General features: G+C 57.7%; 6 protein-coding genes and 1 non-coding gene across 7 annotated transcripts; 2 read left to right on the forward strand and 5 right to left on the reverse strand.

Moving 5' to 3' along the window:
* Nucleotides 1-212: 212 nt before the first annotated feature.
* Nucleotides 213-2,127, reverse strand: EHS24_008583 (uncharacterized protein; the record flags this gene model as incomplete). Its single annotated transcript, XM_028623894.1, has 3 exons — nt 213-1,466; nt 1,517-2,000; nt 2,063-2,127. 3 exons carry the CDS (start codon nt 2,125-2,127, stop codon nt 213-215), a joined length of 1,803 nt encoding a protein of 600 aa, XP_028475868.1.
* A 1,117-nt stretch (nt 2,128-3,244) lies between these two features.
* Nucleotides 3,245-5,263, reverse strand: EHS24_008584 (uncharacterized protein; the record flags this gene model as incomplete). The annotated part of the gene is made up of 3 exons (XM_028623895.1): nt 3,245-4,347; nt 4,406-5,022; nt 5,181-5,263. The coding sequence occupies 3 exons, from the start codon at nt 5,261-5,263 to the stop codon at nt 3,245-3,247; spliced, it is 1,803 nt and encodes a 600-aa protein (XP_028475869.1).
* Nucleotides 5,264-6,664: 1,401 nt separating this feature from the next.
* On the reverse strand, nt 6,665-7,357 carry EHS24_008585 (uncharacterized protein; the record flags this gene model as incomplete). The annotated part of the gene is made up of 5 exons (XM_028623896.1): nt 6,665-6,778; nt 6,814-7,081; nt 7,129-7,157; nt 7,197-7,213; nt 7,276-7,357. The coding sequence occupies 5 exons, from the start codon at nt 7,355-7,357 to the stop codon at nt 6,665-6,667; spliced, it is 510 nt and encodes a 169-aa protein (XP_028475870.1).
* A 755-nt stretch (nt 7,358-8,112) lies between these two features.
* EHS24_008586 lies at nt 8,113-8,206 on the reverse strand. The gene has a single exon. It is a non-coding gene; the product is annotated as a tRNA-Ala (tRNA).
* Nucleotides 8,207-10,790: 2,584 nt separating this feature from the next.
* EHS24_008587 (uncharacterized protein) lies at nt 10,791-12,705 on the forward strand (the record flags this gene model as incomplete). Its single annotated transcript, XM_028623897.1, has 5 exons — nt 10,791-10,945; nt 11,435-11,566; nt 12,027-12,111; nt 12,234-12,512; nt 12,625-12,705. The coding sequence occupies 5 exons, from the start codon at nt 10,791-10,793 to the stop codon at nt 12,703-12,705; spliced, it is 732 nt and encodes a 243-aa protein (XP_028475871.1).
* Nucleotides 12,706-14,196: 1,491 nt separating this feature from the next.
* On the forward strand, nt 14,197-14,670 carry EHS24_008588 (uncharacterized protein; the record flags this gene model as incomplete). The annotated part of the gene is made up of 3 exons (XM_028623898.1): nt 14,197-14,212; nt 14,272-14,509; nt 14,577-14,670. The coding sequence occupies 3 exons, from the start codon at nt 14,197-14,199 to the stop codon at nt 14,668-14,670; spliced, it is 348 nt and encodes a 115-aa protein (XP_028475872.1).
* A 162-nt stretch (nt 14,671-14,832) lies between these two features.
* EHS24_008589 (uncharacterized protein) lies at nt 14,833-16,333 on the reverse strand (the record flags this gene model as incomplete). Its single annotated transcript, XM_028623899.1, has 6 exons — nt 14,833-14,937; nt 15,124-15,443; nt 15,733-15,780; nt 15,851-15,884; nt 15,951-16,006; nt 16,219-16,333. The coding sequence occupies 6 exons, from the start codon at nt 16,331-16,333 to the stop codon at nt 14,833-14,835; spliced, it is 678 nt and encodes a 225-aa protein (XP_028475873.1).
* Nucleotides 16,334-17,013: the final 680 nt, after the last annotated feature.

The raw sequence follows: 17,013 nt of genomic DNA on the forward strand, positions 1-17,013 counted from the left end.
CTGAGTCCCAGCTTCTAGACTCCCTTCGCAGAGAGTGATGGACCGCTCCAATAAAGACCGAAGGCGACTCTTAAATACGCCTTACTCATATCCTAGGGCTGTAGCATGAGTAAAAAGCGAAACATAAACTGACGACTTTATACCAACAAAATGCATCTTGAACCAAACGTCTGACCCATTCAACAGCCACGAACATACAATAAACAGCCGCCTTAGAGCTTGGCCTTGCCGGTGGACAGGTTGGTGAAGTTGGCCGCGAGCTGGCCACGCGAGTCAGCCGTGCTGGCCGGGTACGTGGCGCGGGCGTCAAACTTGACGGCCTCCTCCCAGCGGCTAGCAAGCTGGTCTGGGGTAGCGGGCTTGTCGTTGGGGAAGACGATACCGTACGAGCGCTGCCAGCGGTAGGTGGCGGCGAGACCGCCAAACGACTTGACGACCATGGAGGTGTCGTGGCAGCGCTCCGAGGCGAGGTAGGCGGTGATGGGGGCCACAAAGTCGGCCTTGAACGTGTCGAGGAGCTCCTGGGTCCAGATGGTGGCGGTCATGGCGGTACCGGCAGAGGGGGCGAGGGCGTTGACGAGAATGTTGTTCTTCTTGCCCTCGATGGCCAGAGCCTTGGTGAAGCCGATGATGGCCGCCTTGGCAGTACCATAGTTGGACTGGCCGTGGGCGCCGACGACACCGTTGGGCGACGACGTGTTGACGATACGGCCGTAGTTTTGCTTGTGCATGATAGGCCAGACGGCCTTGGCCATCTTCCAGCTTCCACGAACGTGAATGTTGAAGAGAGGGGTGAAGAGCTCGGGGGTCATGTTGACAAAAGCCTTGTCGCGCAGGATACCGGCGTTGTTGATGAGGGCGTGAACAGTACCAAACTTGGCCACAGTGGCCGCGACAATGGCGTCGGCGTCCTCCTCGACCGAACCGACAGCGGCAAGACCGACACCGCCGAGCTTGTTGACCTCGTCGACGATGGCGTTGGCCGCCTTGGCGTTGATGTCGTTGACGACGACGTTACCACCGAAGCGGGCAAAGTAGCGGGCGTACGACGCGCCAAGACCGGCGCCTGCACCGGTGATGATGACGGTGTAGCCCTTGAACGAGCTGGCGGGAGGAGGTCCCTGGGGGTTGGGCGGGAGCTTGGGCTGGAGACCGACAATCTCCATCATGCGGGCGCCATCGCTCTGGGAGGGAAGGGTGACGTTCTTGGAGAAGTCCTTGACCTTGGGCCACATGAGGTCCACGGCCGAAGGTGTGAACGAGTCGTCGGCCTTCCACACATAGCCCTCGGACTGCTGCCAGCGGGTCTCGGCGTAGAAACCGGCTCCCACCTCAAAGAGACGACCGCCAACGTCAGGGCCGTTGCGAGCAGTAAGCACGCCGATGAGGGGCGCGACGTGGTCGGCGTCAAAGTGGGAGAGAACCTCCTTGGTCATGACGGTCTCGGTCATGGCAGATGCGGCAATCTGAGAGCTGTCAATAAAAGGCTACTTGTAGGAGACACGGCTCTACCTACGGGGGCAATAGTGTTGGCCTTGATGTTGTACTTGACACCCTCCTTGTCAAGGACCTGCGAGAAGATGATGAGAGCGTGCTTGGCACCCGAGTAGTTGGTCTGACCGCCGTTTCCATAGACACCAGCGGGGGACGACGTGTTGACGATACGGCCAAACTTCTGGGCACGGAAGATGGGCCAGACGGCACGGGTCATGGCGTAGGCGCCCTGGACGTGAATGTCGTAGACGGCGTCAAACTCGGCCTGGGTCATGTTGCGGAACGACTTGTCACGCAGGATACCGGCATTGTTGATCAGGACGTGGACAGTGCCAAACGCCTTGACGGCCTGGTCGACAATCTTCTGGCCCTCGAGGACCGAGCCGACGGCGGCAATGGCCTTGCCGCCGGCAGAGGTGACCTCGTTGACGACCTTTTGGGCATTCTCAGCTGAGACATCGTTGACGACAACCTTGGCACCACCACGGCCGTACATGTGTGCGTAGCTGTGTACATGTCAGCGATGGGGGGAGCTCTATGCGATCCGAGACCTGTTCAGACCACTCACGAGCGGCCGAGGCCACCGCCACCACCAGTAATGATAACCACGAGGTCCTTGAAGTCGAGAGGCATGTCGGCGTAGATGGCAGGAAAGGGGAGAAGGATTGGAGATGGAGAGTGTGGATACAAGTTGAACTAATTAAGAAGAAGCGAGAGCGTGCAATGTGGGCTCGTCCTTCCAAGCGCGCGTTTTCGTGGGACCCCCATGACGAGCGCTCTCGAAGTAACCGGCAACCGGGCAACTCCGAGTCGTTCGGCATCCGGCATCTTGTTATACGGGGGCGACGTTCCCCCAGCCATGCACCGGCCGTCGGCGACACCCGGGTCCCAAAACACATGTTCGGCCGTGGTCATGCAACGGCTTGGAGTTCAAATGCATGCCGCGTCAGAGACCACCAGTGAGTGGTGGTGGTGGCACGGTGCAAGCTGCCCCTGCTGGGCATGGTGAAAGCTAGCACAATTGCTGCCTTGGAGTAAACGATGCAGATCACGGCCTCTCTCTTGGGGATCGACAGCCAGTTTGGCATGCGGTGTGCAGCCGGCCGTGCTGTACCGGTCAGAGCTCAAACCAACTTACGCCCTGCAGAGGCTGGTGCGTGGTGATTCTTGGGTGGTCTCTTGAGGCTGACGCATGTTTTGCATCTACTGCATACGCGGCACGACACATGTCCACACCCTTTCGTCACTCCGCGTCCATCTCCGTGTCCATCTCCGCGTCCATCTCCGTCGGCCGCCGGCTGTGGATATGTCTAAGGCGGCGACTGCCACCCGTTGGCCACTGGAAGGGATTTCCCGCTGAGGTGCAACCCGTGTATCTCTCATGCTGGCTGCAATATTCCGCTTGGCTTGTCTCACCGTGTCTACACCCGAGATATCAGTCGACGTACGCGGTTCGTTGCTCTGCTTCACGCGTTGAACGTTTGCTCTCTTGAGGCAATGCCATCATGTATGCATATTCGCGCTATATTAGCCCCGTGCAGTGGGCGATTATCCACGAGTTTTCGTGCACTCTAAGCGCTGCTGGGCAGTAGAGGCCCAGACATAATCAGATCCCCCTCCCCCCGAAAGCGGGTGGTGTTCCAACCCACTTTCTCTCTTTTTATCGCGGGTGAACGCGAGATTCGAGCTTGGCGAGAGGACCTTCACTCTCTCTCTCGTTGTACTTTTAAACAACCATAGCTCCTGCCACCTACACCTTCACGCCCTGGCCCTTGAGGAACGTGATGAGGTCGCGGGCGAGCTCGACCTGGTCGTCAAGCGTAAGGGACACGACGGCGGTCTGGAGAATGGAGCCGACGGTGACGTATTGCACGCGGATCTGGGACGAGTAGTAGACGTAGGCGAAGAGACCCATCATGAACTGGCAGTCCATGCGGTCGGTCATGCCACCGTGGCCGGGGATCGAGTCTCCAAAGTCCTTGATGTTGAAGGCGCGCTTGAATCCCGAGGCGAAGAAGCCGCCGAAGGGCGCAACGAGCGAGGCAAAAGTGGCCATGACGAGGCAGTGGAGCTGGAAGGGAGTGTACCAGATCGACTCCCTGCCGGTGACAGTCTTGATAAGCTCGCCAACGGCGCCGCTGAAGAAGAACTCGGTCCAGACGAACACGGGGTTCTTGCGGCACTGAATGTCGGAGAAGGCGTTGACGCCAAGATCGTGGGCGGGGCAGATCATGTAGTTGAACTGCTGCCAGAAAGTACCCCAAGCGACCGAGAAAATGAGGGTAAGGATGAAAGCGCCGACAAAGCCCTCGACGGTCTTCTTGGGGCTAAGCTTGAGAAGAGGAGTACGGCCAAAGAGCTTGCCGCAAACGTAAGCCATGACGTCGTTGTTGATGACGAGCGAGGCGGGGATGAAGAACCAGATGAGGCCCTCGAGAATGTTGTTGACAATGAAGTGGGACGAAACGACCACAAGAAGGAGTGTGATGTGGACCCAGCAGAAGAGGGCAAACTGCTGGCGAAGGTACTCGCGCTTGAGGTTGGAGACGAAGCCAACAAAGCCGACGACGTAGAGCATAAAGGAGATGAAGCGGTGGTTCTTGGCGAAGGGGATAAAGTAGGCGTCGACAAACACAATGTGCTTGAAGTAGTAGATAATCGACTCGCCGTAAAGGAAGTAGTTGGTGACGACAAAGAAGTACCAGTTGAGCGTCTTGTTCCACTGGTCGTCGCGGTTGATGGGGTTGGAGCCATTGTCGCGCAGGTCAAAGAGGGCGGTGATCTCCTTGTAGACGAGCGACTGACACAACAGGACAAGGACAATCATGTAAGGGTGGCCCATGCAAAGCAAGGCTGTGGATGCCGTCAGTTCATGTTGAGGGATCCGCACCATCTGTTTCCTCGTACGTACTGATGAACCCGAAGATCATGATGAACGTCCAGATCGTGCGGGTAGCGGCGTTGCCGTGCTTGGGCTCCACCTTGGGGGCTGCGTCGGCCTTGGTCTTTGTGATGGTCTTCTCGCCCTCACGGCCCTCACCGGGAACGACGCCGTCCTCAAACTTGACCGAGTTCTTGTTTGGGCTCGTGGGCGTCAGCGAGTTGGGGCCGTTAGGCGCAAAGTCCTGAGGCGTCTTGCGCTTGCGGTTGGCAGGAAGCTCATGGCTCGAAGGATGGGGGAGGTCGTCGGGAAGCACAGGCTTGAAGGCTGACGACGGGAGGGTCGGCGAGGGGGAAGGGGGAGAGACCGGCGCGGCCTCGGGAACATCAAGCTTCGTCTCGGGCTTGGCGGCGGCGACGGCAGGAGCCGCAGGCTTGGGCACCGAAGGAGCAGATGCAGGCTCCTCCGAAGCCGACGAGCCGTTGGCCTTCTTGCCGTTGGAGGTGGGTTGCTCGACGACCTTGGGAACGTCGGGGGCCGCCTTTGTTTCCTCGGCGGCCGCGGCAGCACGCGCAGCCTTTGCGGCACGCTTCTTGGCTCCCTTGGACAAAGGGGCCGGCGAGGCATCGGTGGTCTCCTCAACGGGCCTAAAGGTGTTAGTGATACAGATAGGATGTGTGTGTGTAGGTGGCCAACAAGCCGGATGGCCTCCGAGCCGGATGTGCCGAAGACTACGAGTGGCCACCACGAAGGTCCGAAATCTCGCTGGCGTCTTATATTTGGTCAAAGACCGTGGGGGACTTACTCTTCGACGTCGACCTCGTCATAGTCCTCAGCCTCCTCGACGTCGAGGAGGTCGAACATGTTCTTCTGAGTAAAGGACGGCATTGTCGATGCAAGGGGCCGTCTGGAGTGGATTACTGGGCAAAACGAGAGAGAGAACCGGCTCAGACTTCTTTGAGAACACCGTCAGCGTGCGCGCACCCACACATCACTGGCCCCGCCCCGCTCCGTGACGTCGACAGAACTCAACCGCGGCGCGGAATCAAAATCACAGAATGCAGATACACGTCATTGTTATTGCAGCCTTATCACCCGCCAAACGCTCGCACCGTTGACTTTTTGCTCGCACCCAACTTTGGTGTCTACTTTATCTTGCTTCTGGCACAGCGTCCTTGCTTCTTCCCCACTCTTCTCTATCACACCAGTTACGAGGCATCTCTCTTTGTCTGTGCCTCCACAGTACATCCACAGATGGTTCGATAGACCACACTAACAGGTAAGTCATCCCTGCCCCCCGTCGTCTCCCTCTTAGCGCATGCTTGATGAGCATTACAATCCAACTCCTAAGCGTCGCGCACGTCGAACCTCTTAGCTAGGTTTGGCGGGCAACATGCAAGCGCCGGGTAGGACCGGAATCGCTTGAGGACTATCTTTACACATGACCTGACACCGCTCGAGTCCATCGCGATCCTTTTCCATGTGGAAACGTGCATGCTGACAGAATTCTTAGCTTCTGACGCGTCAATGCTTCTGGCACTTTTGGCGTCTTTCCTTCTTTGTATCACTGAGTGAGTACCCGAAACTTCCCAACCATCTTTCCCTCGCGCTATGACGATCAAAGAAATTACCATACTTTACCTCATTCGTAACCCCTTCGGGGCGATTGACGAGACAATTTCAGCCTTGGCTGAGCGCACACTTTCCCCTCAAATGTCGTTTTTGAACAGACGCTGACGGAAATAGTAAACAGAACTTGACAACCATGTATTAGCAAGAACCGTGCGTGTATCTGCCATTGTAAAGGTGAGCCTTTCCCTCCATTTCCACTTTTCTCCATCACCGGGATGAAACTTTCGATGGGCGGACAGCATCCAAGTCCCTTGGGGGAAACCCCTAAACGCCTCGTGTACAAAAGTAGGCGGGGAGGAGGAGTAGGTGATTCATCGTTTTCTGATCTCAACAACCCACATTCACTCCTTGTTATGAGAGAATGTCGTGCTGACTTGAACTCAGCTGTTTGTGTGTCAACGTTGGAATCCTGAATAGATGTCTGGTCGATAATGGCAGTTGTGGACAACATCTAAATGAAGATAAACTACTCAGCTCACTTCGAATAGTTCCTCCAAAGAGGGGTGCTTTGAGACTACTTTATTATTATATCTGATTCATTGTTGTCCACATGTTATTTCTTGTCTAAACGTTTCTTGCTGCACCGATGGACTGGACTGATCTGTAGCGTACTTTGCGCATAACAGTCGGTGAAAGCAGCATGTCATGTATATACATCTAAGCGACGACCTCAATGTCCTGGACCATGGCCTGGTGCGGCTCGCCATCCTCGTCAAAGCGCTCCCCAACCTCGACGTAGCCGAGCTTTCCGTAGAACTTGATTACGGGAATCTACAGTGAGCTCCACGGCCACCAAGGGTACTCACCTGGCTGTGGATCTTGACTGTAATGACCTTCTTGCCGTCCACCTCCTTGACGTGAGGAGCAAAGTCCTCCCTCGTCGAGTTGTTGGCCACAAACTCTTCCAAGGCGCGCACGAGAACCCGTCCAAGACCGTACTTGCGATAGTCCTTCTCGATTGCCAAGCGTGTAAGCTTGACCTTGGTAGGGAGGGCGACGAGGCGGACCGTGCCGACGGCCTTGCCCTCGGCGTTGCACACAAGGAAAGAGACGTGTGCCCCAGTCGCGTCGATCCTGGAGGTCAGCTGACGTGAAATACGATCCCCAGCAGCTGTACACACTCGTCGAGCTCATCCTCTTTTGAGAACCCCTGTTGTTAGCGTTGTGGAATGATGCCAAGTCGTCCCACCTGCTCGTCCACAAAGACTGCAGTGGTCAGCAACAGTCAAAGGCGGGATACCACAACTGCTCGGTAGCAACACACTTACCCTCGATGCGGACCCTCTGGCACTCGGCCTTGTCCTCGGCAGTCGTTGAGACCTTGACACTGAACTCGGGCGAAGCGGACATGGTTGGTGCGATGGTGAATCAAAGTCGGGTTTGCGAATGTTGATATCCGACGCAAAAGTGGAGGTCAACCCGTGGGGTGACACCGGTGATTACAAAACACCGATGATATGATATAATCCTAATGCCTCCTTTCTTGTCAGACGATGCCACAAACGCATGCAGCGCAACTGGTCAGATTGTTAAAGCGCACCTATGCTTTGAGGTTGCCTAGCGTTGCTCTGGCCTGTGTTCAATAGATGCTTTAAAGCCTTTCGCGCCGCCACAGTACCCCAAAAGGCAGATCCATTGTGGCAAATTTAATCTTTATGGAGCATCAACTGTCGGACCTTCAGTGTCAAGTGCATGGCACAATTCCTCGCAAACGGTCCTCAAGTACCCATCCCAGAATGTGTTAAAATTGCTATAGCTGTCCACGAAGCGGCTAAAGACATCTTCATAGAGAGACGTTCTCTTGCAACGTAACCGTCACGGGGAAATATACTTCATGTCCACATCTTCAACATTTGACGATCTACCTCACCCCATGGCTCCCTTCTTGGACCTGCCATGCATAAAAGGCGCACCTCATGTGCTCCAGCTGCTTCTGGCGACACTGGAAAATTTCTTGCAAGATGAATTGCCACAGAGCCACCGGACAATAAACCTCCGGGCCATTTTTCCTGCCTCCTACACATCCACAACTGATTTTTGAGAGCTTCTTGCACCAAACCACATGCAAAAAGGTCAGACACAGCTTCGTGAGCTGCTTAAAAGCATGGAGACACTGGGGATTGAACCCAGGATCTTTTCAAGGTGCTTTTGTCGAAGCGACATTGCAAATGAAACGCGATACCACTTCGCTATATCCCCATGATGACATCTGACAAAGTGGTAGGTGTAAATAGTGGAAAACACATTGGAAATTGAGCTTATCCCAAGGATTATCCCAGGGAACAACTGTCCGGGCTGCGCAAAGATGGCTTAGAAGTGGAATAGGGGGAATAGGACAAGAACAAGGGCCGTGTTGCTGACACTACCCCGTTACATAGACAACCGGCATACTCAGTGGGGTTGCATTGGAACAATCACGCCAGCGGGAGAGCAATACACACAATACTGCAGGGCTGCTTCTTCTATATACCCCATGCAAAACCAGGGCCATGTTATGCTTGCAGATGTCGAGGAATGGGTGTAAACGTGATGAGGGTGGGCGGGGAATTGGTATTCAAAAAGGATTTGAGTGGGTGTGGCACTTTCATTTCGGTCGTAGTCTGCACCCTGCTGATCTGTATCGCAGTCCGGCTGCTAGAAAGCGTTGCTGAATGACGCCTACACATTATCGTTGCTATTGTGACCATACCCGTGAACGTCTACTGTCGTCCGCCCTCGCCCTCATCCGTGGCCTCACGGACAAACAGGGACTGAACCGCAGCTCCCTTCTAAACGGCGGGCACACATCCTTACTCTCAGCGCTCACCGGTGATTACCACATCTCAACGGCGGCCAGGAGGGGATGGCACTACAGCCGGTAGAGATGGGACAGATATCAGCTGCGAGGAGCCTCCGCGTGACTTGACCACCGCCGGCGGCCGGCGGCGTGCCACTTTGCTGGTGACAACTCCAAGATATGTTTCACAGCCGACACCTGATAGATTGGCGGGTGGTAGCAGACCTGCAGACCTGCCCCGTTAGAGAACCATCACTCCTCTGGCCACTAACGCGTTCGGCGTGCACGTCGACGCGGCTGAGTAAGGTCCCAAGGCCGATCGAGCACCCTGTGGCGCCACGGACCCGAACCACTGCGCACCGGCGATCCGGTACCTCCGTCCACCACAAACCACCATTTTGTGAGACAGGCGTTGGACTTTTTTTCTTCGCCTCGCACGCAAACGTAGCTTCACCTGTGCCAGGCGCTACACAACCACGTTGCACATGCAATTGCGCGGAGCAGGGCCATGTCAAGCTCCTGGAACAGACTGCGTCTAAATGAAAAGGTACAGCATTCCGGCAACCCCCGATGCTGGCCCTGCACTCTGTGCTCCGGGTCCTCAAACGACTCTATTGTCTCCTCTATCGATTCACAATAAGTTTGTGTGTCTGGTCCTTGTCTCCTCTCCAACATAGCCAAGTGACGTCGTAGAACACGTCCATAAGGTCTTTTACCGTGCCCGTCCACTCGCCGCGCCAAGGGCGCATCGCTGTTTTCCAAGAGAGCCTCACCGTATGTTCACAGAAGCGAGGATATGAACGTCTGTCCAATGTGCCTCCGGTGCCTCCTTGCCTCCCTCATCAGGCTGATCTCCTGCAACCGTTCACGAAATATTCCTGATCTGCAACGCAGTCGGAGTATCCTGGATGCTCACTCTTGTATGCACACGGTACGACAAAGGCCACTTCCCAACGGCCAACAGCGCACGCTCAAACGTGGCACACCCGAACCCCCCTCAAAGCCCCATCCTGCGTCCCTTGCTTGTTGGCACATATCGCAACACCAATACTAACCAGCCTTTGGACCTTTGGGACGTCCCATGCCCGGCCTAACCAGGAAAGTGCGCAAGATCAGATACCGATACAGCCTGGACGCCGTCGCGCCACAAACGCAGGGCTGAAATGCAGGGTCGTCGTTGACACGGTTGCTGGGTCCTGGCGTTGTTACCAGGAGAAGGAGGTGAAGGAGAACAGAAACTTCAGACACAGGATCTTGCCACCGCAGACATTCAAGACATGCCGCGGGTGCCAGTTGGATTTGCGGTGTTTCTTGTAGGGGAGACGACGACGGTCGTGAGCGACGCCCAATGAACCTGCGTGGAGGGCTGACTGGAATGTGTTTCTGAACTGGGACGGGTGCCGGTTTCGATCGCCACAAAAAGCCATCGTTCCAGCTCAGTTGGGAACGACGCTGACTCGCCCACGGCGAGCAGTTCCAAGACGCGCATGATCTCCCCTGCCATTGCATGCCCAACTCGGGCTGCGGTCCAACCTGCCAAGGCAAGCCCGGGTGGCCCAACGACCCAAGGATCCAAGGAGATGTGTCGTCCCTCTCACCCTGTTCGTGGCCCCGGCGGGTGTGGCGTATTTTTTTCCGGGCTCGGATGCACGGCGGTTGTGGGTGCGGCTTATGGCCCCAGAGCCCATTTACCTGAACTGTCTCTCGATCTCCGGTTCACCGGGCCCTCTACTGTGGACCTGGGTTTCGGTGCAGCGTGCTGCATACAGCGATGCCTGTATATAGCAGCCGAGACCTGCCGAGCGAGCAGGTCCTAGCACACCACACCCAGTACCTAGCACCTAACACTCTGCCCCCCCCCACACCCAGAAACCTGACCGACTCTCCCGAACACACACCGCGTCGAACTTTTCGAGATTACGACACCACGACCGTGATTATCTGATCACCCACGTCCTAGCTGTCCCTCTCCACGTACACCACCGCCTCCCAACCCCCCTTCCAACCATGGGCCTTCTCAAAGCCATCCGCGGCAAGGACCATGCCCAGACCAGCGACGCCGAGCCGTCCGAGCGTCACCAGTCGTCCTTGTATCCCGAGCTCAATGAGCTCATGGTCCGTAACGACCGCTGGGCAAAGCGTGTCGCCAGTGCAGACCCTGGGTGAGTACAATCTGCAGTTCAGCTGCCATGTCCTGCTACCGCAGAGCCCGCTGGGCCGAGTCTCTGTTACGCAGGCTTCCATGACTCCCGCCGCCGTCCTTGGTCGATGACGGACAATGGACGTCGACTGCGGGGTTGCCTGGGAGTCGACGTGCGGCGTCGGGCGGCCGCATACCCTCTTCAGACCCCGTCCAGGCAGACAGCCAGCTGGCCAGGACACACCGAGCCTGCACGGTTGTGGGTGCCTGCGCTCCGAGCTCCGAGCTCGTACCGTCGCGATGAGATGAGACGACGTGCCGGTGACGGCGTCGCGGACGACGACGAGTCGAGAGCGTACTCGGTACACTGGTAACCTGGTACACTGGTACACGGCGTCGGGCGTCGGGCATTACATCATGGGAACGAACGTCAGACACGACGAGATGAGAACAGACGAGACGAGGCGAGACGAGACGGACAGCAAAGCCACATATACTGACTCGATCCCAGCTTCTTCCCGCGCCACTACCCGGGCCAGCGCCCCGAAATCCTCTGGATCGGATGCTCGGACGCGCGCGTCCCAGAGACGACCATCCTCGGATCGCAGCCCGGAGACATCTTCGTGCACCGCGGCATCGCAAAGTGAGTGTGCAAGGAGAAACAGTACAGCGGTGGTGGTGGTTGTGGCCTCGTCGGCCCGCCGTCACCGAACTTTGCAACGTCGAAATCGTCTACCGGCTGTCTCGGATGTCGGCGATGCGCGCCAGTCATGTGAGCGCCGGTGGGAACGTGACTGCCCTCTGCTGGAACCAGGCAGGTTCTACGATCTGGACTACAGTGGCGCGCACAGGCCAGCGTGGCGAGCAACGTTCAGTCCGCGGCAGTACCCCCGTTTCTCGTCTGCGTGGTCTGTGGTCTGCACGCGCCCGCCGGGCGGCGCGGCGTCACTTGGGAGGTCTTGGCACGGTGGTGAGAGTTGAGAACTCTCTCTTGACTCTCCGAGACCCCAGGGCTCGACCGGCCTTGTGGCCGAGATGGTGTGACGAGGACGAGGGGATGTTGCGATGGACACCAGACGCGAACTCTCGAACTGACGAGCCAGCCTGTACTCGCCCCAGGACGACAGCCTGAATGCCGCCATGATGATTGCGCTCATCAACTTCAAAGTCAAGCACATTATCGTCTGTGTGAGTAACTCTGTGGCAGAAGCGCACGAATAGCTACGAGGTACTTGAACCCGCTCCAGCTAGCCACTGCCACTGCCACTGCCACTGTTTGCCATTTCCCGCTGCTGACCACCATTCTCCAGGGCCACTCCAACTGCGTTGGCTGCCAGACAGCACTGCGCGCGTCTGCTTTGCCGCCCGTACCCGAGACCCAGGCGATCCAGCGCTACCTCAAGCCGCTGACGGCCCTGGCCCGCGCCATGGCGACCGAGGACGGCCCGCCCTCCCTCGACCTGCTGGTGGAGGAGAACGTCGCGCAGCAGGTCCGCAACTTGCTCCATTCGCAGGTGGTCCAGGACGACTGGAAGCGGAGGGGCAAGAACGGCGTGACGGTGCACGGGTGGGTGTACCAGCTTGAGAATGTGAGTAGAATGAGGGAGAGAGCTGCGAGTCGAAAGCAGAGGACGCTAGCAGCTCTTGTCTGTGCATGTCTGTCCTCCATGGGATCCTGTTCTGTTCGCTGACGAGCCGCAGGGTACCGTCCGTGACCTGGTCATCTCACAGGGCCCGCCGGGAACCACGCCCGGCGCGCGGATCGGCCACAAGCTGTTCTAGACGTCGAGATCGATATTGGAGGCAGCTGTCGCTGCCTGAACGCAGAACCATCGTCGCAGCCACATTCCCAACCCCGCGTGCTGAGTACGACGAGAGCTGGCGCATAGCTCTTCCTCCCTTCTGCCACACGCCACATTAGTTTAGACCAACTACGTTTTCTTTCGTGTTTCCCGATTCTCATTTTATATTTTGGTAGCCATCAATGCAGTGCATAGGAATGAACAGGATGGTGGTGGTGAGAGTGAGTAGATAGGGGAAGGAGAGGAGAGCGAGGGGGGGAGAGAGGGAGAGAGAGACAGAGAGAGAGAGAGAGAGTTGGGGTAGAGTGTGAGGAAAGGGGAGAAGAGAGAAACCCTCAGGTGTTTTTATCGTCTTTACCGACGGCGATAAACAGCGACGGTGTCACCCGCGCCTGGTGCACATTCGGTTAGCGTTGAAGAAATTCAAGCATCATAGGGTGGTTTTCTCGACCAAGTCCGCTAGGACAGGTGGGTTGTGGTGTGTGTGATGGGGGTGGGGTGGGGTGGGGAGGGGAGGGGAGGGTGAAGGGAGGAGAGAGTGGGATGGAGGGAGAGAGGGAAAGAATGGCCCTTTCTCGTGCACCTCCTGGCGCTCAAGGTCGACCAGGAGGGAGAGGAAAAGAAAGGGGGGTGCCAAGCGCCAGAGTAAGCCCCATCGAGTAACCCCGCCAAAAGAACCCACAACGCCTTCTTGCGAAGTGCTGTGGAGGACCGGGGCAACCGCATAACTTTGGTGAACATGACCTTCTATGAGCGCGCTTCGTCCCCATAAAACCAGCCAGCTAGCCCGACCGCGGCTCGTATCTTCGCCGGTTCCGGTCACAGGTGTCGCGGGGTGGTCCGTCGTCCCGCCATCGCCGAGGCCCAAATAAGAAAAATGGTCCACCAAAAAGCGATGGCTCACTGCGCCCAGCGCAGACTTGCCGCTTGCCGGCTGAACAGTGCTTTCCACCAGACACACACCCGCAAGAGAGAGAGTGTGTGTCTGGGCCGGAGCGAGTGTTGAGGACGACGGGAGGGAGGCTCCGGGGACTTTACCCACAGCGTAAGGGAGCGCCGCTCTTGCGAGGGTGCCGTACGTGTGCTGCGATAGCGGTTCGTGGTGCTTGGTGAGGAAGAAGAAGGAGGGATCGTTTTGTTGGGAAGTATTTGGGCGCACGCAGCGGGGGGGCGACGGCGAGGGCAGGCGCGAGCGGTGGGCGGAAGTATTTTTTGGCCATGCGTCTCTCGGGGATTGGCGCGTGTGGCACATGCGGTCGTTGAAGGGAGTGGCCCATCTATATGCATGATACATGCACACTGCGCACACTGCACGAGCCAGAGGAGAGATGGACCAGGCTGTTCCGGCCAGACACACTGACCACTTGCTATGCTCCACCCCAGCAACGGCGTGCGCGACAACGCAGGTTGAAAAAGGGGATGCCGCGTCGCTCGATTTTGTACGTCCTCACCCAACCTGCAACCTGCCACAATGGCGTCCAAGAAGAGTGAGCCGTACCCTCGTCCACTCTCTTTACCGTAGCGCTGACACCTCCCTTCCTGACAGCCCTCGGCACGCCCGTCACACCCCCGCGCACCACCTACAAGCGCAGCACGTTTGCCGTGCCCTCCCCGCTCGCGCTGCCGGCGTCGTCCGAGGCGTGCAGTGCGCAATGTACCTGCGCGAACGTAAAGCCCAAGGCCTGGAACAAGACCTCGTCGCCAAATAAGCAGCGCCGTACCGACCCCAGTACCGGCGGTACACCCTCGGCGTCACCTTGGACGCCTAGTAGGCTGCTCGCACCGTATGTTGGCTCGTTGCGGGTTGCGAGGGACACGACACGGCACGAGGGGCTGACTTCCTTTTGCCAGGCCGCCACAGATCACCGTCTCTGCAATCCGCGTGCCCCGTCCGGCATTCTTCTCCAAGCGCCAGACCATGAAGAGGAGCAAGACCATGCCGTAACCACCACGCCCACTGGCCGTACACCCCCGCCCGTTGTTGTTATTGCTGCTGTTGTTGTTGGTACTGCCGATGCCGTTGCGTTGTGCTGCCATCCCCGGCATGATATCTGTTCTATATTGTGTTTTTGCATATATTGATCAAACCTAGGCCTGGTATACAGCCTTAGAGCTCGGTCTTTCCTGCGGGAGGTGCTGCCGCGCCTCCCGCAGGCTTCTTCTCGAGCGCCTCCTCGATCTTGTCGAAGATCGAGTCGACGGCAATCTCGACCTGGGAAGGGAGTCAGCGCGTTGCCCTTGCGACGGGGGAGATGAAGGGAGGGATGCGCGGGAACATGCGGACCGCTCGTTGCACGCAGGTGGTCCCTTCGTTTTGGTCACCTGCACGCCTAGCCACAAGCTTCCAGCTTTCCCCTCCCCCCCCCCCCTCCCAGTTCCCACATGCACGCGTACTCACCGGGTGGTCGAAGAGGAACGGAAGCGCCGGCACGATGGAGATGCCGACAGCGGTGGGACCCCACCGCTTGAGGGTGATGTTGCTCGACTTTGCCACCATCTTGGACGCCTGGCGGACGGCCGTGTGGATCGTGAATGCGGGCAGGGCCATGGACGCGACCGACTGGAAGACGGAACGCTTGACGGCCACCATGGTCAGTCGGGTGGGCTCGGAGAAGTTGGCCGCCTCGATGGGCGTGGGGCCCGCCTCCTTGGCCTTGTAGGTCGTGAAGGCGACGTCGCCGATGAGGTAGGCCCACGAGACACCGTATGCGGCGGTGACTGACGCGGTTAGCGGGTGCTCGTGTGGGAGTAGAGAGTGGTGGAGGGGTTGCCAGCTGCGCCGGTTGAGACGCAGCTGGGACGAAAGTCGTCTCAACGATGAGGCGGGCTCCCTCATCGAAGACAGCCTGCCCAATAAAGAGACCTCCCGCCAGGCAATGAGCTTCGCGATGATGTACCAATATTGTAGCTCCACCTGACGAGATGGCAGATACCCATAAGGCCAGACTCAACGAGCTCTTCATCTACGCTCGGCGCACCCAGCAAGCCATCCCGCTCGTAAACTCACCAAGGTAAGGGGGAACAACAGGACGGAATGCCTCGCCAATATCCGAAGCTACACCGTCAGCACCGTCATCTCGTCTCCCGCTCCCTCTTCTTCTTCAGGTCAGCGCCTCAAGACTCACTGTACGCAGTGTAACGGCTACCGGCGCGCGCAATCTATCGCCTGGTCAGCGCTCCACTCATGCCACCAGGCTTTGGAATTGGCCTCTGTGCAGTACTCACGTCACGGATACGACGGAGGTAGGCGGCGTAACGGAGGTTGGTGTCGGTCGAATCGACTGTGGACGGTGGTTAGTCGCCTGGAGGACAGGAGTGGAACATTGTGTGTGTGGGGGGGTGGCGTCGCGTCTCGTCGCGTCGTGTATGTGGTTCCACACAACGTCCGCTGCAGCTGCTGCCTGCGTGCATCCCACTGATTGCAGCAACCGGCGAGCATCTCCTCGTTGACGCTGGACGCTGGAACACCTCCTTGGCCCCACTCAACACGTACCGTCCTTGTTCACGGCGGTCTGGACCTCGGCCTTGACCTCGTTGGTCACGGCCTGGCCGGCGTGCTTGACCTCCTGGGTGCCCTTCTCAATCGTCTCGGTGACAGTGTTGGCCATGGTGCGTTGCGTGCGGGGTGTGGTATAGAACAAAAGAACGAAAGCGAAAAAAGGGAGAGACAAGTTGCGAAGTTGCCAAGTGGAAAGAACGGTTAACGGTGGATTTGTTCGGGTTGGCTGGTTACGTACGATACACGCGCCAGAGCGGGACGACGGTTGGCGGGCGGAGATGACGAAATGGGTCGTCGGGGCCCGATCGACGCGACAGCCTCGGCCTCGTCGGCAGCACTCAAAACCGCTACAAGGTCGTCGCCGGGGGCTTGGCAGACCGCGAAAGCGTCCAGCGTCTCTCGGCGCCCGTGTTGCGTACGCGTCTGTGTACCTGCGTGCAAGAGTACCGTATGGCATGCATGGAAAATGCGGTGCGTAAACGGTCGTGTAAAAACGAGGGCCATGGAAACTGATCACTGATGGATGGCCCTTTCCGTACTAATCGCATTAAGGAACTGTAATTAATCCGTCCGCCGAAATCAAATTGCGGTGACGTCGGCTGTGGGCGGACCAGTAATTGGGTCAATGGAATGGCCCAATGGGTCCAATCGCTAATGGAGGTGGCAAACGGTCCTCCGTCAACGCACCACCTTTGTGCTTCCGGGAGTGAGCTGCATGGTCACTTGCGTTACCAAGACCGAAACGAACGCTTGGTCCTGGATAAGAAGACTGGTCCCCAGTTACATTTG

The sequence above is a fragment of the Apiotrichum porosum genome, assembly GCF_003942205.1.
Source record: "Apiotrichum porosum strain DSM 27194 chromosome Unknown scaffold_7, whole genome shotgun sequence".
Classification (NCBI taxonomy): domain Eukaryota; kingdom Fungi; phylum Basidiomycota; class Tremellomycetes; order Trichosporonales; family Trichosporonaceae; genus Apiotrichum; species Apiotrichum porosum.